At 44.8% G+C, this 20,416-nt stretch overlaps 2 protein-coding genes across 2 annotated transcripts in view; both read left to right on the forward strand.

Annotated features, from left to right (window-relative positions):
* LOC132820001 (sodium- and chloride-dependent neutral and basic amino acid transporter B(0+)-like) overlaps nt 1-8,816 on the forward strand; it is a 24,016-nt gene extending 15,200 nt beyond the window's left edge. Inside the window, exons 6-7 of the mRNA XM_060831931.1 lie at nt 3,405-3,511; nt 8,669-8,816. Coding sequence (XP_060687914.1) covers nt 3,405-3,511; nt 8,669-8,816 — 255 coding nt within the window. The remainder of the gene's footprint in view (nt 1-3,404; nt 3,512-8,668) is intronic.
* A 1,004-nt stretch (nt 8,817-9,820) lies between these two features.
* LOC132820002 (sodium- and chloride-dependent neutral and basic amino acid transporter B(0+)-like) overlaps nt 9,821-20,416 on the forward strand; it is a 56,211-nt gene continuing 45,615 nt past the window's right edge. Inside the window, exons 1-2 of the mRNA XM_060831932.1 lie at nt 9,821-9,868; nt 17,353-17,506. Coding sequence (XP_060687915.1) covers nt 9,821-9,868; nt 17,353-17,506 — 202 coding nt within the window. The remainder of the gene's footprint in view (nt 9,869-17,352; nt 17,507-20,416) is intronic.

Raw genomic sequence — 20,416 nt, forward strand, 5'->3', positions numbered from 1 at the left:
TCCCACCTCTGACCTTATGATGGAGGGATGGTCATTGATGATGAAGCAGCTGAAGATGGTTGGGCCTAGGGCACTACCCTGAGGACTCCTGCATAAGTGTCCTGGAGCTGAGATGACTGACCTCCAACAACCATGACCACCTTCCTATGTGTCAGGTTTGACTCTAACCACCTAAGAATTTGCCCCGGATTCCCATTGATTCCAGTTTTGTTTCTGATCCTTGATGCCACACTCAGTTAGCTACAATTTTGATGTCAAGGCCTGTCACTCTCCCCTCACCTCTGGAATTCAGTTTTTTTTTCAATGTTTAAACCAAGGCTGTAATGAGGTCAGGAGCTGAGTGGCCCTGGTGGAATCCAAACTGGGCGTCACTGAGCAGGCTATTGCTGAGCAGGTGCTGTTTAATAATACTGTTGATGACACCTTCCATCACTATACTGATGAACAAGAGGAGACTGATGGGGCAATAACTGGACGGTCTGGGTTTGTCCTGCATTTTATTTCCAGACAATTTTCCACATTGTTGGGCAGATGCCAGTGTAACTGTACTGGAACAGCTTGGCTAGGGGAGCGGCAAATTCTGGAGCACAAATCTTCAGTATTAGGTGGCTATTTTGCCTGCCATTGTACCAGGGTTTCGGATATCTACTCAGAGTTGAAAAACTATTTTCAAAGATAGGGGGAGGGTCCAGTGGTAATGGTCTGTGTAGGTAACAGCAAATTACAGAATTTGAAGATTATAACCTTTGGATGATTACCTAACTCGCCTGTAAATTAGCATAGGCCAAATCCAATGAGGAAGACAAGTATACTGCTGAAAGCCTGGTGTGGGAGAAATGCACTCTGATCTGTGCGCCATTTGCACTAGGGAAAGGTGCAGCTGTACCATTGGGATAGTCTGAACTGCACTGGGGCCAATATTTATGCAAAGGGTGTCAAACTATCTAATGGTGTCAAGGGATCAATTGTGATAATTAATGGCATATCAAAAAGCACAGACATGGTAAGAGAGGAATATACAGGCAGCTCCCAGGTCAATTTGTTTACATGTCATGAGCACAATTCAGGACAATGGGAAGCAGCCATTCATAAGTGTAAGAAATGTCAGGTCTTCAAACTTGAAAATCAGTACAGGATCATGTTCATAATTACTCGCATTTGTAAGTCCAACATTCTGAAATTGGGGAGCCCCTGTGTGGGATACAACAGAGTTCATGTGGGTAAGTCTGAGAAGGGTAAAGGAAAGACATTATTGTGTTGAGACAATCGGAATTCAAACATTAGCCGCAGGCATGATACTGGTTGCAAGTGAATTATCCTTAAAGGAAACATCTGGCAATTACGGTAGGAGCAAGTGATGTTGATGAGCAAGTTTTGGTCATGCCTAGCTTAACAGATAACTACAGAATAACGAGAAACGTCTTGTGGTTGGACATGTAAAATGTGATTGGTTAGAAGTAAATGGGATGATAAGTGGACACTAAGGATTGGGTAAACAAGAGAGCATAGAATGGAGAAATAAAGTATAAGAATATGAGGCAAATACAGATAGATCTGCTTTGCATCACCTTGCTATGTACCATTAACACCATGCTTCTGCAATAAAGATTTCAAGAAAACATCGTGTAGATCCCTGCCTGGTTATTCCTACTATCGGGGACATGAGTACCCAACAACTAGGCGTAGTCAGCAGGATCGCAAAAGGATAAAGGGGAAGAGGTTTTGAAAATCATTTCAATCTAATCGTCACCGAGAGGTAAGGACTCTTCATGTAATAAACATCCAAAGCGGGGAAGTGGTGGTCTGAGATTTTCCCTGTCTGACGCGATCTGAAACTACTAGACAGTTTCGATCTGAGACATAGGACAGAAAAAGGAGAGCCATTGTCTATGACTCTTAGAGAGTCTATTTTGGTTCAAATCTAACCTGAAATCCAGGGATAATGTCTAAATTTGAACTACCTACCAAAGTTAAAGGTGGTCAGGCACCACCTGACATTGTTGTGGATGACGTCTTGTAGAAATTAAGGGAACATATTGAACAACAACTTGACCATCCTACGACTCTGACTAAAATTTGTCTCAAGTATGGACCCTCCATGGGCAGTGGTCCCTGGATGATATTAAATGGGTCTGGGGAAAGACTACCCATATAAAAATAAGAAAAAAAATTGCTGGTCACTCTGTGTAATACAACAACTCAGATAGAGACAAGAAATAATTGAAAAATTGAATTATGATAGAGAAATTCATAGTCTAAGAGAGGAAATAAAACCTGTTTGAGAGGAATTAAAAACCACAGAGAAAGAATTGTCACAAACTCAAAAGGAATTAGAACAATTAAAACTACGTCACACACATCACCTCCTCCCTACATGATTGCCTCATTGTATCCAAAACCCTTGCCTCAACCAGCCCCTCCAGGTGATGGCCCAGATAACATTCGTACTATCAGTGGTGCCCACTGCCCTGAGGGAAGTTCTGACACATCCATCAGTTCAGAAGATAAGAGGCACCCCCTGTTGTTATGAGGCCTGTATGGAGGAAACGACAGAAGGGAAGAAAAGTAAAGATTGAGGGAGAGGTTTGGGATAAGATATAAATTTATCCAATTTTAATCCATGAGACAAACTAGTTGAAAGTAGGCCCAAAGAATTGCCACACCTGAAGAGGGGAGGGATGAAAACATGGAAAGGGTTAGAAAAACTCAAGAAAATATCTACCTGACAGTCTATGGATGGAGTTCTAATCTTGTTTGCCACAATGGGGAACAATGCAGGACAAACATTGTACTGCAGGGTTAACAACCACATGGGACAGGAAGGACAGACTTTAAATCACAGTTGGCAGGCAATCCACAATTGGCTGCAAAAATTTGGACCATCTAAAACTGATTGGAGTAAAAAACCTGCATGCCAACAGAATGGAAGTGAAGATGTTAAAAACTTTGCAGAAAGATTTGTTGATGTCTGGATCAAGCTTCCTGGTCTAGCTCCTAATAACAATCCAGAGAAAGAGGACGAAATTTGGTCCTAGTAAAGGCTGCTTTCGGAGCAGCCTTACAGTTTGAACTAGCTAAGATGTTAAAAGTACAATGTCATGATTTGGATAAAAGCTCACCCACTTGTGGTGAAGTAATAGAGGAAGCTAATCGTCTGGGGGCAAATATAGAATTGAAGCTCAGAGCCATGCAGACCATAGAGGCTCCTAACACTGAGAAAAACCCAGGGAAGTGCGACAGTTGTGGAAAAGAGGGTGATTTGGCTAAAAGGTGCAACTTAGAAAAGGGAAATACTGACAAAACAGGCCCCCAAACTGGATAAGAAAGAGTCTGGATGGGAGAGGTTGTTCTTGAACGAGCATCTTATGTTATTGGAACAGCTCCAGCGCTGTAATTAACTTCAGGTAAAAGAACTCATTAATAAAAAACTAGAGCAACCCATCACCATCTTTGAGCCCATTATTTTCACGGCCATCGAGAACCATTTGGATAGCTGCTATATTTTGATGGGGTGGGTGATAGGAAAGTTGACTGCCTTTTTGACATTAGTGCAGAACTAACATGTTTACCCTTAATTGATGGACATAGTTTACCTTTGGAGGGATAGCGGAGAACTGCTGTAGGAGTAGGGGGAAAGAACTAAGACTTGAGAAAACTAAGCCTCTGCCAATAAGATTGAAGCCAACGAGATTTTTGCATCTGTATGGGTTAGACCCGTACCACAGGCCCTATTAGCGATAGATGTATTAACTCAATACATTTGCTGTTACACTTTGAGAATGGCCATGATAGTGGGCGGCATGGTGGCACAGTGGTTAGCACTGCTGCCTCACAGCGCCAGAGACCCGGGTTCAATTCCCGCCTCAGGCGACTGTGTGGAGTTTGCACGTTCTCCCCGTGTCTGCGTGGGTTTTCTCCGGATGCTCCGGTTTCCTCCCACAGTCCAAAGATGTGCAGGTCAGGTGAATTGGTTATGCTAAATTGCCCGTAGTGTTATGTAAGACGTAATTGTATGGGTGGGTTGCGCTTCGGCGGGTCGGTGTGGATTTGTTGGGCCGAAGGGCCTATTTCCACTCTGTAAGTAATCTAATCTAATGTTATTTGGTCAATACGACATCTCAAACAGGAAGAATGGCAGAATCATCCCATTTGGGCAAAGGACAAAAATGACTGCGGCCTGTTAAAGATGACCCACTTTTACTGGAGTTCTCCCATCATGTACTAAACAATACTCCATTAGTTTTGTCTCCATTGCTGATGTTTTACCTGTAATCAAATGATTAGAGCAACAAGGTATACCAGTAGAAGTCCATAGTTCATCTGGTTAAAAAGACAGACTGAACTTCACATCTTACAGTAGATTACCGGAAAGTGACCCAATGCATTGACCAAAAAGCACCCTTGGTTGCAGATCCCTGTGCCATTTTTAATTCTCTTTCACCCAAATACAAATATTTTTTAGTGATAGACATGGCCAACGGATTTGGGTCCGTTCCTTTGGCCTGTGAGGGACAACCATGGTTTGCTTTTCCCAGCCAACAACGACAGTATATCTGGATGCATCTACTGCAGAGCTTTCACAGTAGCCCTACTATATTCCACATGGCCTTGCAAGATCAGTTGTGGGAATTGCCTCTGATAACATCCACAATGATTCAGTATATGGGTGATATTCAAATAGCACTCCAGACTAAGGAACAGCATAGGGCAGTTTTAAGCATTCTCCTTGATCGTTTGTACACTTTAAGGCAAACCTGAAGAAGGTGCAACTCGCCCAAGAAGAGGTAGAATACCTGGGACAAAACATTTCAGCAGGAAAACATGAAATAAGGCAGGACTGGACAGCCGTTACTTGAACAGCCAAATAACCCACTACTATTCGGGAATTCAGATCTTTTCTAGGTCATTGTAATTTCAAGTGAAACTGGATTGGTAGTTGCGCACATCTAGCTCCGCCACTGAATGATCTCCTGAAAGAAAAGAGTGAATCCAAGCAGACTGACCCCAAAGTAGCATTCTGCCTTCCAAAAATTAAAATCTGCTGTGTGCTCAGCCTCAGCTTTGGGTATCCCAAATAACAGGAGACCTTTTCACTCTTCATGTCCATGAAAAGGACAGTTATATGAAAGCTGTACTGCCCCAGGAAAACAGTGACAGACATTGGCCCATTAGCTACTATTGTGTTATGCTCGGTTGGACCCAGTGGCGCTGGGATGGGGTAGCCGTTTGAGAGCTACGAAAGGTACCTCCAAGGCGCTAATAGCCACAGCATCCTGTATTGAATCAGAAACTGATTGTGAAGTGCCCTCACACAGTCCTTGCCATGTTGTCTATGAATCAGGCCTCACACCCTCTTGGAAGCTCCCAACCTCCACCTTGTTGCCGCCAGTTCAGTCCAATTTTGCTCCCAACCCCGCAGAACCAATTGGTGGGGGGGGGGGGGGTTGGGGGGAGAGTTGGGAGGGTGGGGAGGAGGAGGAGGGGAAGAGACTGATTAGGTCAAAGGCGAACATGATTGTGCGGAAATTCTGCAGCAGCTCGGGTGGCTAAGGAACCCTTGCAGAATCCAGATTGAGTTATCTTCATAGACATATCTTTGTTTGTTGAGAATGGTACTCAGAACGCCAGCTGGGCTGTTACTAGCCTGCATGAAGTCATAGCCCAAGGAGGTCTGTCAGCGAGCACTTCAGCACAGCAAAGTGCTCTCAGCTGCAGGAACCCCAATTAGAATTGGGGGTGAAGCTCATAATCTCTGAAATGCCGTACAATTACCACAAGAAGTCTGCATTTTAAACTGTAAAGTCCATAATAAAGAAAATCCCATGGAATTCTCGCTGTTTTTGAAGCTGCTAGAAAGGCAGCCTCTGAAGGTAATGGCTGACAAGAGACAGTAATAACTAAATTGCAGACTTTAGTCGCAAGTGACAAGATTTAAAGACAATGAAGGGACAGTGTTCATGGGAAGAAAAGTGGGCATGGATTGAAGTAGGACTGAAATTGTGTGGTTAATGGTGTTTGAAGGCAGAGAGACCAATAAACCGGTAACACCACGAATACTAGGAGCTGGAGGCCAAAGTCTCGGCTCGCCTAGGCCGCTGGACAGGACTGCTCTGAGTGCTATCTTACAGGAGCCGAGTGCTGGTCATAAACCAGCTGGTGGCCGCCATGCTGTGGTACCGGCTGGTCACTTTGGTCCCTCCTCCTGGCTTTGTCGCTGACATCCAGAGAACGTTGGTCAACTTCTTCTGGGACAAAAAGATGCACTGGGTCGCTGCGCAGGTTCTGAGTCTCCCTATTGAGGAGGGCAGTCAGTCGCTGGTGTGCGTCCGCACCCAGGTCGCGACCTTCCTCCTTCAGACCTTGCAGCGATACCTTTACGTCGAGCCTCCTCCTAGGTGGTGCGCCCTGGCGACGTATTTTTTCCGCCAGGTGCGTAACCTCAACTACGACACGCAGCTCCTGTTCGTCGACCGTGACGGTTTGGAGGTCGCCCTCAAGGTGCTGCCTGTCTTTTACCAGGACCTGATCACTGTCTGGAACATGGTCGAATCGCGCCGCGCCTACCCTCCGGCAGGAGTAGCGGCTGTCGTCAGGGAGCAGTTGCTCAGGAATCCGCACCTCCGTGCTCGCGGGTTCGAGTGGCTGTCGGAGGGGAGGGCCGTGGCGACGAGGGTGACCAGGGTTGGGGACGTGCTGGGTGCCGGGGGCCTGGGCTGGACATTGCCGCAAACATAGCGAGCAGGGCAGCGGTAGATGTCCGGTACGTGGCCACCGCCATCCGACGCCTTAAAACGGCGGTGCTCGGGCCCGACGTAGTGCACCAGTTGGAGGATGCTCAGGTGTGCGGTGGGATCCCGTCCGCGCTCACCCCAGCCCGGACGGAATTTCGCATTGGCCCCAAGGTCCCGTACTTCCCGCGGGAGCCTGTGCCCCACAACCTGAGCCACCTCCGGAATTTTAATTTTGTTTCTTTTCAGGGGGTGAAAAGGCGGGCCTTGTATCGACTGCTGCTGCACACCGTCCACCTCTTCTCCCTCATCCACCGTCCGGACATGCCCTGGCGTGCCCATTTGCCACCGGACGGTGGGGATCCCCAGTGGAGGGCCCTCTACGCGGGAGTCCTCCCCCTTTCTCTCGGGGATCTGGGGTGGAGGGTGCTGCATGCAGCAGTCCCCTGCAACCGCAGTTTGCGGTGGTTCATGGACTCCCAGCCCAACTGTTTGTTCTGTGGCGCTGTGGAGTCCGTGGACCATGTGTATATTGGGTGTGGGCGTTTGAACTCCCTTTTTGATTTTCTGAAAAACCTCCTCCTCTGCTTTTGGTTGCACTTCAGTCCCACGATCCTGATCTTCGGACACCCGGTGCGGAGGAGGGAGGGCAGGTCTGAAGACCTCCTCGTGGGTCTGCTCCTGGGCCTGGCCAAACTGGCCATAAACAGGTCCAGGCAACGGGCCGTGGAGGGGGTCGTTAGGGCCGACTGCCTGCCCTTCTTCCGCGGTTACGTTAGGGCCCGGGTGTCCTTGAAGAAGGAGCACGCGGTGTCCACCAACACCCTGGAGTTGTTCAGGGAGAGGTGGGCGCCGCAGGGAGTGGGGTGCATCATTTCCCCCTCCAACTCTATTTTGATTTAGTCCCTGCCCTCCCCTTCACTGTTTGATCACACAGCATTGCCCTTTGATGTGAAGGGCACTGCTTGTCACAGGCCATTTGGGTGTTTCCTTTCTTCCTGGTGGTGGAAATTAAATAAAGATTTGTGCAACTTGTGTCTCTTACTGTGTCTCACAATTGCATACACACACCATGGGTGCAGGGGAAAAAATAAGCACTACCGCAGTTAGGCGGTAGTGTGGGGGTTAAAAAAAAACAAAAGAAAGGGAAAAAATAAAAAGAACACCACGAATACTAATGACATTTCTGGCACAGAAAATTTATTGGTGGGGACATTTGTTTCCATTACAGATGATGGCAAGGCTCTAAAAGAGTTAGTGAGGAACAGGATTCAAGTAACATACGCTATTTGTGGCAAATCGTTGCGCAACATGCAAAAATAATCCTGGACCAAGCACAGTGATTGCACAATTGAGACCTCTGGCACCTGCTGGGCTCTTCCAACATCTTCTTAGATATCCCGACCAAAATGTCAAGGATATTTCGAGGTTTGAGTCACTCTTAACAAATTGTCAAGCTGGGTGGAAGCATCTCCCACTCGGCAAGCCACGTCCAATCATACCACTACAGCCCTCTGTAAGGAATACATTCCCCGATGGGGACTCCCAAGTTGTATAGATTTGGACCAAGAGACTCAATTTGTAGATGCATTGTGCCAGGAAGTGTAGAGACTGCTGAGTATTAAGTGGGAATTGCATTGGCCTAACCACCCTCAGTCACTGCGACAGGTGGAACACACAAATCGGATTCTGAACCAACACTCGGCTAACTATCATCAGGAAGGATTGCCTTGGCCTCAAGCTCTGCCTCTGGTATGATGTAGCATTTGAGCTATCCCTAATTAAACCACAGGTATGAGCCCTTCTGAGGTGATAACTGGTAGACTCATGTCTTTACCTGGTACAATTGATCTTAGAACAGCAGATTGTCAACTATTGAGTGATTCATTGTTAAAGTATTTCAGGATCTAACCGATTCTGTTCATTTTGCTTCCCAACAGGTGTCAGCAGCTTGAGGAGATTCCCCTAAAGGTGTTCACGACATCATTCCCGGCAAGTGGGCCTACGTTAAGAAAATACACAAAGAACCGTTGGGTGCCAAGTGGGAAGGTCGGTATCAAGTTCTTCTCCTATCACCTTCAGCCATGAATATGCAGGGCAGGAAGACTTGGATTCATGCATCACATGTGAAAAGGGCTAACACCCCTGCCCCATTGTGACAAAGTTTTTATTTTTGGAACTCGTAATTGTTTTGATCTCTTGGGTCACATGAACATGCACTGTCAGGCACAAGTTGTATGCGAATACTTTTTTGTGCATGTCTTATGTTTATCCTGGACATACGAATGTCTCCAGCTGCTGGGTTTGCTCTCATATTCCCATACATTCAAAGGACGGTATCCCCTTAGACCCATGCCTTTTAATGTATCTGCAGTGGCTGAATGGGTCACTCTCCAGAACGAATCCCACATGGCTGCCACATCTTCCACAGAGAAAGGGATATATTGGGTGGAAATTAATGGCACCAGAGGTATGTGGGAATTGACAGGGTACAGTTTTTCGGCATTTGAATGCTGGTATCAACCTCAATTTAATACCGTCCGTATCACCATCACTAATACATCAATGGTGGGAAAACCGTTATGTTCTATTTGTCGCACTTGATTTAAGCCGAAGGGTTGGTTTGCAGGTCAGAGTAATTGTACCTAATATTTTAATGGCACATCTGATGCTTGTCTTCCATCTAAACTTAATTTTATTATCTCACATCAGCAGAAACTTTTGACCACACCTGGCTCCCGAACTATATAACTCAGTTTATCCTGTGCAATGGTACTTTTTTTTGTTTGCGGACATAAGGCTTACACGTGGTTACCTCTGTCATGATCTGGTTTCTGTTTATTTAGCTTTTTTAGTCCCTTTTATGTGTCATACTCTACCTTTCATCCCTTATTCTCCATAAACATTGCAACTCTAAGATAGACAAGTTCTTTGACCTTTGGTATTGGCCATATGCTGCATATAAATCCTTTTCTGAGATTCAATTACTCTATTCCATATTGGAACAAGTAGTTCATGACACCTCCCAAGCCCTTGATAAGAGTAATGTAGAAATGGTTGCTATTCGAACAAGAACATTACAAAATTACAAAATGGCCCTGGATTGGCTACTATCTGAGAAAGGACGGACCTGTGCCCACGTAGGAAAAGAGTGTTGTACCTACATTCTGGCCAATTCTGAAGAGATCATAAATTCAGCTGCTCATATTCACAAGGAGGTCGACAAACTTAGACAACTCCTTTCAAGTACCATATAGAATTGGGCTATAACTGGTCAGGATCACTTGAAACATCTATCCTCCAGGAGATTAACATCTTTCTTGTTGTTATTCTTGCTTTATATGTATGTATCAAATGTTGTTTTACTCGTGCCCTTAACCCTCCTAAGTTACGACATCAGAAGAAGTGAATACTGACTGCTGCATATGGGTAATGATTCATAATGTACAATGTGATTGGAATCAAAAGGGCCAAACGCAGGCAAGTGGAACTAGTTTAGTTTGGGAAACATAGTTAGCATGGATGAGTTGGATCAAAGGGTCTGTTTCCGTGCTCTATAACTTTATGAGAATTTTAAATTCCCTCAGTTGCTAACTATAGCAGTACAGTTGACAAACAAAATATCGAGTACCCTGTAAAGGAAACATCTGGCAATCACAATCAGAACAAGTTGTGTTGATGAGTAAATTTTGGTCATGCTTAACTTAGCAGATAATCACAGGACATAGAGAAACATTTTGTGATTGGACATGTAAGATGTGATTGGTTAGAAGTACTCAGAGTAAGTGGAGGCTGAGGATTGGGTAAAGGGAGAGCATAGAATGAAGAAATAATGTATAAGAATGTGAGCAAAACACAGACAGATGTGCTTTGCATCATCTTGCTATGTACCATTAACGCCATACTTCTGCAATAAAGACTTCACGAAGGCATTGTGCAGTTCCCTGTCTGGTTATTCCTATTATCAGGGAAACAAGTACCCAACACTGCCAAAAGCTGTGAGCCATAGAATCGTAGCATCCATACAGTATGGAAACAGGCCCTTTGGCCCAACAAGTCCACATCGAATCTCCAAAGAGTAACCCAACCAGACCCATTCCCCTACCCATTTATCCTATATTTACCCCTGACTCATGCACCTAGCCTATACATCCCTGAACACTACGGGGAATTTATAGCATGGCCAATTCATCTAGCTTGCTTGGATTGTTGCAGGAAACCAGAGCACCCAGAGGAAACTCGCACAGACACGGGGAAAATGTGCAAACTCCTCAGAGACAGTCAGCCAAGGCTGGAATCAAACCTGAGTTCCTGGTGAGTGAGGCAACAGTGCTAACCACTGAACCACCATGGTGCCCACATCTCCATATTTCATCACAATGGTTTGTGAGGTTTCCATGTGATTAATAGAATCTGGAATTGAATGATGCCATAAAACAACCATCAGTTATTGCAGACACCTACCTGCTTCACCAGAGTCATTGTCAAACAATATTTCTCATGATTGCTAGGTCTGGCCTACGTGTGACTGCACAGCATTGCGATTAACAGTTAACTATCTTTTGTTAGTTAACAGGTCCTCCTGGGTCAACAGGTCACTCATTATCAGGGTAATCCAGAATGGGCAACAAATGTGAAGATGCTAACATCTTGTGAAATAATTTTAAAAACGAGAGTAACCTCGCTGAGCTTGGAGCAGATGCATCTAGATACAGGTTGTTTTGCTGTAATGCAGCCGTTGCGTTCTTCTGGAACTCCGCACTACAGAAAATCGTGCTATTGAAATTGTTACAGAGAATTGTGTTGTAGATTGCTACAGAAAATCTGCTCAAGAGAAACTTCGCATTATCCAAACATCACCCATAATTAATTAATCACATTGTAGCCAAACCGCAATGACAAAACGCACATTATAGCAGGAACACCGAGAGTCATTGAGTCATAGAGATGTCCAGCATAGAAACAGAACCTGCGGTCCAACTCGTCCATGCCAACCAGATATCCTAATCCAATCTAGTCCCACTTGCAAGCGCCCGAACCTCCAAACACTTCCTATTCATACACCCATCCAAATGCCTTTTAAATGTTGTACCAGCCTCCATCACTTCCTCTGGTAGCTCATTCCATACATGTACCACCCTCTGTGTGAAAAAGTTGCCCCTTAGGTCTCTTTTATATCTTTCCCCTCTCACCCTAAACCTATGCCCTCTAGTTCTGGACTCCCACACCCCAGGGAAAAGACTTTGTCTATTTATCTTATCCATGCCCCTCATAATTTTGTAAATCTCTAAAAGGTCACCCCTCAGCCTCTGATGCTCCAGGGAAAACAGCCCCAGCCTGTTCAGCCTCTCCCTATAGCCAAATCCTCCAAACCTGGCAACATCCTTGTAAATCTTTTGTGAACCCTTTCAAGTTTCACAACATCTTTCCGATATGAAGGAGACCAGAATTGCATGCAATATTCCAACAGTGGCCTAATCAATGTCCTGTGCAGCAGCAACATGAGCTCCCAACTCCTGTACTCAATACTCGGATCAATAAAGGAAGGCATACCAAATGTCTTCTTCACTATCCTATCGACCTGCGACTCCACTTTCAAGGAGCTATGAACCTGCACTCCAAGATCTCTTTGTTCAGCAACACTCCCTAGGACCTTACCATTAAGTGTATAAGTCCTGCTAAGATTTGGCCTCCCAAAATGCAGCACTTCGCATTTATCTGAATTAAATTCCATCTGCCACTTCTCAGCCCATTGGCCCATCTGGTCAAGATCCTGTTGTAATCTGAGGTAACCTTCTTCTTTGTCCACTACACCTCCAATTTTGGTGTCATCTGCAAACTTACTAACTAGACCTCTTATGCTTGCATCCAAATCATTTATGTAAATGACAATAAGTAGAGGACCCAGCACCGATCATTGTGGCACTCCACTGGTCATAGGCCTCCAGACTGAAAAACAACCCTCCACCACCACCCTCTGTCTTCTACCTTTGAAACAGTTCCATATCCAAATGGCTAGTTCTCCCTGTATTCCATGAGATCTGACCTTGCTAACCAGTCTTCCATGGGGAACTTTGTCGAACACCGTACTGAAGTTCATATAGATCACATCTACCATTCTACCCTCATCAATCCTCTTTGTTACTTCTTCAAACAACTCAATCAAGTTTGTGAGACATGATTTCCCACGCATAAAATCATGCTGACTATCCCTAATTAGTCCTTGCCTTTCCAAATACATGTATATCCTGTGCCTCAGGATTCTCTCCAACAACTTGCCCACCACCGACTTCAGGCTCACTGGCCGCCTTGCTGATCTTTGAGGGGCCCTACTCTCTCCCTTGTTACCCTTTTGTCCTTAATGTATTTGTAAAAACCCTTTGGATTCTCCTGAATTCTATTTGCCAAAGCTATTTCCTGTCCCCTTTTTACCCTCCTGCTTTCCCTTTTAAGTATACTCCTACTGCCTTTATACTCTTCTTAGGATTCACTCGATCTATCCTGTCTATACCTTACATATGCTTCCTTCTTTTTCTTAACCAAGTCCGCAATTTCGTTAGTAATCCAGCATTCCCTATACCACCAGCCTTTCCTTTCACCCTAACAGGAATATACTTTCTCTGGATTCTCATTATCTCATTTCTGAAGGCTTCCCATTTTCCAGCCGTCCCTTTACCTGCGAACATCTACCCCCAATCAGCTTTTGAAAGTTCTTGCCTAATACTGTCAAAATTGGCCTTTTTCCAATTTAAAAATTCAACTTTTAGATCTGATCTATCCTTTTCCATCACAGTTTTAAATCTAATAGAATTATGGTCACTGGCCCCAAAGTGCTCCCCCACTGACACCTCAGTCACCTGCCCTGCCTTATTTCCCAAGAGTAGATCAAGTTTTGCACCTTCCCTAGTAGGTACATCCACATACTGAATCAGAAAATTTTCTTGTAATGCGCTTAACAAATTCCTCTCCATCTAAACCCTTAACACTATGGCAGTCCCAGTCCACGTTTGGAAAGTTAAGATCCCCGACCATAGCCACCCTATTATTTTTGCAGAAAACTGAGATCTCCTTGCAAGTTTGTTTCTCAATTTCTCTCTGACTATTAGGAGGTCTATAATACAATCCCAATAAGGTAATCATCCTTTTCTTATTTCTCAGTTCCACCTAAATAACTTCCCTGGATATATTTCCAGGAATATCCTCCCTTATCACAAATGCCACTCCCCCTCCTCTCTCGCCTCCCTTTCTATCCTTCCTGTAGCATTTGTATCCTGGAACATTAAGCTGCCAGTCCTGCTCATCCCTGAGCCATGTTTCTGTAATTGCTAGGATGTTCCAGACGCACATTCCTAATCATGCCCTGAGTTCAGCTGTCTTCCCTGTCAGGCCCCTTGCATTGAAATAAATGCCGTTTAATTTATTATTCCTATCTTGTCCCTGCCTGCCCTGTTTGACTTGCTTCTATTCTCAACTGTACCATCTCAGATCGATCTCTTTCCTTACTATCTCCCTGGGTCCCACCCCCCTAACCCCCACCTTACTAGTTTTAATCCTCCCGAGCAGCTCAAGCAAATTTCCCTGCCAGTATATTAGTCCCCTTCCAAATTAGGTGCAATCCGTCCTTCTTGTACAGGTCACTTCTACCCCAAAGGAGATTCTAATGATCCAAAAAAATGTGAATCCTTCTCCCATACACTGGCTCCTCAGCCATGCATTCATCTACTCTATCCTCCTATTCCTGCTCTCACTAGCTCATAGCACTGGGAGTAATGCAGATATTACTACTCTTGAGGACCTCCTTTTTAAATTCCTGCCTAATTCTCTGTAATCTCCCTTCAGAATCTCAACCTTTCCCCTTCCTATGTCATTGGTTCCAATATGGACAATGACCTCTTGCTGGTACCCCTCCTCCTTGAGAACATTTTGCACCCTCTCTGAGACATCCTTGATCCTGGCACCAGGGAAATATCTCCAAAAACATATAACATATATATTCCGTTGATAGAGATTTGTCAGACCATGTGAAATTTCTGATGCTGGATTAGTGGTGTTGTAAAAGCACAGCAGTTCAGGCAGCATCTGAGGAGCAGTAAAATCGATGTTTCAGGCAAAAGCCCTTCATCAGTAATACAGGCAGAGTGCCTGAAGGGTGGAGAGATAAATGAGAGAAGGGTGGGGGTGGGGAGAAAGTAGCATAGAGTACAATAGGTGAGTGGGGGAGGTGTTGAAGGTGATAGGTCAGGGAGGAGGGTCGAGTGGATAGATTGAAAAGAAGATAGGCTGGTAGGACAAGTCATGGGGACAGTGCTGAGCTGGAAATTTGGAACTGGGGTGAGGTGGGGGAAGGAGAAATGAGGAAACTGTTGAAGTCCACATTAATGCCCTGGGGTTGAAGTGTTCCGAGGCGGAAGATGAGGCATTCTTCCTCCAAGCATCGGGTGGTGAGGGAGCAGCGGTGAAGGAGGCCCAGGACGTCCATGTCCTTGGCAGAGTGGGAGGGGGAGATGAAATGTTGGGTCACAGGGCAGTGGGGTTGATTGGTGCAGGTGTCCCAGAGATATTCCCTAAAGTGCTCTGCAAGGAGGCGTCCAGTCTTCCCAATATAGAGAGGACCAATGGATACAATAAATGATATTGGTGGATGTGCAGGTAAAACTTTGATGGATGTGGAAGGCTCCTTTAGGGCCTTGGATGGAGGTGAGGGAGGAGGTGTGGGCGCAGGTTTTGCAAGTCCTGCAGTGGCAGGGGAAGGTGCCAGCATGGGAGGGTGGGTTGTAGGGGGGCGTGGACCTGACCAGGTAGTCACGGAGGAAATGGTCTTTGTGGAAGGCGGAAAGGGGTGGGGAGAGAAATATATCCCTGGTGGTGGGGTCCGTTTGGAGGTGGCGGACATGTCATTGGATGATTTGGTTTATGCAAAGGTTGGTAGGGTGGAAGGTGAACACCAGAGGGGTTCTGTCCTTGTTACAGTTGGAGGGGTGGGGTCTGAGGGCAGAGGTGAGGGGTGTAGACGAGATGCGTTGGAGGGCATCATTAACCACGTGGGAAGGGAAATTGGAAGGAGGCCATCTGTTGTGTTCTGTGGTGGAACTGGTCCTCATGGGAGCAGATATGGCGGAGGCGGAGGAATTGGAAATACAGGCTGGCATTTTTGCAGGAGGTAGGGTGGGAAGAGGTGTAATCCAGGTAGCTGTGGAAGTCGGTAGGTTTGTAAAAAATGTCAGTGTCAAGTCGGTCGTCATTAATGGAGATGGAGAGGTCCAGGAAGGGGAGGGAGGTGTCAGAGATGGTCCAGGTAAATTTAAAATCAGGGTGGAATGTTTTGGTGAAGTTGTTGAATTGCTCAACCTCCTTGCGGGAGCACGAGGTGGTGCCAATGCAGCCATCAATGTAGCGGAGGAGGAGGTGGGGAGTGGTGTTGGTGTAATTACGGAAGATGGACTGTTCTACGTAGCCAACAAAGAGACAGGCATAGCTGGGGCCCATTCGGGTGCCCATGGCTACCCCTTTGGTCTGGAGGAAGTGGGAGGATTCGAAGGAGAAATTGTTAAGTGTCAGGACCAGTTTGGCCAAACGAATGAGAGTGTCGATGGAAGGGTACTGTTGGGAACATCGGTAGAGGAAGAAACGGAGGGCTTGGAGGCCCTGGTCATGATGCCCCAGCTGACTGTGAGGGAACTGAATGGGATTTTTAATTTTCCCAACAGCAAATCCCCTGTGTCTGGTTCACTCTGACAAAGTCCTTTGAAATCTCAAGACTTCAAAATATTGGCGCTGCATTCAGCCTCAATCTGAATGGTCACTCAATAGTCAATCTTTGAATCTTTCTGATAATTGTATGGCAGGCAGGGATAGTAGGAGAGATTCCTGGTCAATTGGAAACATTGAGGTAGTGCAGAGTAACAGCCACCCCACGGTGAAAGCTGCAGACGCTGATTCATGCCATGGCCTCTCTCTATATTGTGTGACCTCCTCATTTCAAAGCATTGGTGAGAAATATGTGATGCAAAATAGATATATTCTGACATTGAGTATTCTGAAACAAACCTGAAATTCTATTATTTTTAGTGTGGAGATTGCATCAGAAATAGTCAGGAAATGTGGACATCACCCAGACCTGAGCAACTAGATCTTGCCCTTTTGGACACATCTTGTCATTCTCACCAGTCATTTACTTGGTGAAAGGCTGAACAGTTCTTAATCACAGTCCTGGAATTTTGGAAAGATAGAACATCTTCGGGCAAGATTTGCTCCTTAAGGTTTACATCCAGCTCCTGAGCAAGCGAAGAAAGTATTCATGGCTGTCTGAAGATGGACCAGAGGGAGTTGGCTTTATCTGAATTCTCACAGAATGAACAGGAAACACACTCTCCAATAGATACAGTGAGTATTTTAGCAAAACATGAAATTACACTCATGTAAAATCCTGAGAAGTGCTGATTCTTTGGGGATTTTAGCTTTTGTGAACTGCAGTCACCCGTCTTGTTTCCAAACTACTAAGTGATTGCTGTTAACTGGGGAATGAAGAAATGTTTTTACAGTGGGGAAGAGTTGAACTAAGTGCTTAAGTTTAGATTGAGAAAATCTACTTTCTAATTTAGTCAATTCCTTTCTTTGCCCCAAGAGTGCTGCCAATCCAGCAGTGAACAGAAATGATGAAAATGTGAAGAGAGGTAACTGGTCCTCGAAGACTGACTACTTGCTCTCGATGATTGGCTGTGCTGTGGGTCTAGGCAATGTCTGGAGATTCCCTTTCCTGGCTTACAAAAATGGAGGAGGTACTGTCTGGAATTTGAATTAAGGGGATAGAAATGCAGAGGGAGCATTTCAATGATCTTTAAGGACTGTTGGCTTGGATATTGCTCTTGTCAGTGCTTCCCATCGTAACAATTGATGTGGAGGTGCCGGTGTTTGACTGGAGTAGGCAAAGTCAGAATGCAACAACTCCAGGTTATGATCCAACAGGTTTAACCTTCACCTGATGAAGCAGCAGAACCCCAGAAGCTTCTGATTTCAAATAAACCTGCTGGACTATAGCCTGGTCTTGTGTGTTTTCTGACATCCTAACAATTGTGCAGGGGTTAGAAATGTTACAGTCTGGACATGGCACAGTTAAATACTAAAGTGCAAAGTGGTGGTTGAAATTAATTCAAGTGACTTTTGAGCAAATCAGATTGTCTCATTACAGGTTGTAGTTTGAATCTGTGGCCCATTTCTCATCAGGAGTAAAAAGCATTATACTTTTATACCTTTAAATACTTTATATTGCTAAATTCCTAAAACTGAAATAATTCTAAAAACACAACAGAATGTCATTAAGACCCAGATTGTTCCCAGCATTTTCAATAAACAGTAGATTAATAAAACTCATGTAGCCCCTTTTTCATTTGTCTAGTTCAAGTCAGAGTAGACCACATTTTCAGTTTAAATAGGCATAGATTGATTCATTACAAGTTTTATGGAAGATTCCTTTGGAGTTAAGATAATAAAGTCCTTGTCAGCAATATCGACAGATGTTAAGATTAAAACAAGGATAGAAAACACAAAAGAATAAAGTTTCAATCAGTCTTTGTAGCATGCTAGTGGAATCACTGTTAGACTTTACTTACAGCAGAAATACACGGACATCATGATGGATCACAATATTGAACACGTAATTTTGGTCGGTTTATCAGGAATACCCATTGATAAGGTGCTAGCTAAAACAAAGTTGCTGTACCTACTTTACAATCTCACAGTGAGTTATCAATGAACTTCATTATCTCCTGGATTACAGTTATTACTTATCTTCATTTCGATCTTAGTTTGCCTCCAGTAATGTATATATATGCTTATATATTATCCACCATAACATAAGAGACTGAGTCTGGATATCATGCTATCAGAGAAACCAGCAGACATTTATTATAATGATATAAAGTCAAGGATTTTACGCAGGCCAGTCATTATTTGGTGTCGACGATGAGTCACCATGAATATTCTGTGGAATCCCCATTCTAGCACACTCTGAAGGTATTGCCCAGGAAACTGGATTTTCCACTAGACAATTCTCCGATTCTTGGAACACTCCAAAAGTCTCTATTTACATCGGAAATTTCAGAAGGTACTGATGAATTTAAGTAAAATAATTAATCAGGAAAGTTAGATTATTAAATCTAACACCCCTGCCATGTCCAGACCTGCTCCAAACCCCCACATCCATCAGATCTGAGTTGACATCTACCTAGCAACTCCTTGCATCAGTCAAATGTGACCCAACCCAACCCAACATTAACATAGAGTCATAGAGTCCTACAGCACGGAGACAAGCCCTTTGGTCCAAATTGGTCCATGCCTACCAAACTGTCCATCCATGCTAACCCCATTTCGCTGCACTTAGCCATTTCCTTCTAAACTTTTCCTATCTATGTACTTGTCTAAATACCTTTTGATGTTGTTAATGTAATCAACCTTCTGCTGGCAGCTCATTCCAGATGCATTCCACCCTCTGCGTCAAAACGTCCCCCTCAGGGTCCCTTTTATTCTTTCCCCTCTAACCTTAAACCGATGCCCTCCTGTCCTCGATTCCCCAATTCTGGAAAAAAGACAGAGTGCATTCACTCTATCCATGCCTATCATGATATTATACATTTCTATAACAAACTTCCTCAATCTCTTCAGCTCTAAAGAAAAAAGTCTTAGGTTGTTCAACCTTCCCTATAACTCAGACCATTGCATCCTGGCACCATCCCTGTAAATTTCTTCTGAACTCTTCCCAGTTTAACAACATCCTTCCTCTAGCAAGGAGACCAAAACTGAGCATAACACTCCAAATGTGGCCTCACCAACAATCTGTACAAGTGCAACATAACTTCCCAGCATTTATACTCAGTGCCCTGACTGATGAAAGACAGTATGCCAAAAGCCTTCTTCCCTGTCCTGTCTGTCTGTGACTCCACACCCTCGACAGAACTGACCGCTGGCCTCTACTGTCAATCTGACCTCCTGCCCAGCTGACATCCTATCTAGCTAGTGAACAGTCAGGAGGGAGTTGCCCTGGGAGTCTGCAAAATTGACGCCAGACCCTTGAAGTCTCATGGCTTCAGGTTAAAAAGGGGGCAAAAAGGTCCTGCTGATTATCACATACCATCCTCCCTCAGCTGATGAATCAGTACTCCTCAATGCTGAACAAACTTGGAGGAAGCATTGAGGGTGGCAAGGGCACAACATGTCCTTTAGGTGGGGGATTTCAACATTGACCATCAAGACTGGCTCAGCAGTAGCACTACTGATCAAGGTGGTTATGTCCTAAAGAACTTCACTGCTACACTGGGTCTGTGGTAGGTGGTGAGGAAACCAACAGGAGTGAAAAACATACTTGACTTCATCCTCGCCAATCGACTGAGGATTGAGTTGTAGAAATAGCGGAGGCGCTGAATGTGATCTTTCAAACATCACTGGAGTCAGGAAAGTTCCAGATGATTGGAAAATTGCTATTGTAACTCCCTTGTTCAAGAAAGGATCAAGACAGAAGATGGAAAATTATAGGCCGATGAGCCTACCCTTGGTTGTAGGTAAAATTCTAGAATCCATCGTTAAGGACGGAATTTCTAAATTCTTGGAAGTGCAGGGTCAGATTAGAACAAGTCAGCATGGATTTAGTAAGGGAAGGTCATGCCTGACAAACCTGTTAGAATTCTTTGAAGAGG

This window comes from Hemiscyllium ocellatum, chromosome 11, assembly GCF_020745735.1.
Source record: "Hemiscyllium ocellatum isolate sHemOce1 chromosome 11, sHemOce1.pat.X.cur, whole genome shotgun sequence".
Lineage (NCBI taxonomy): Eukaryota > Metazoa > Chordata > Chondrichthyes > Orectolobiformes > Hemiscylliidae > Hemiscyllium > Hemiscyllium ocellatum.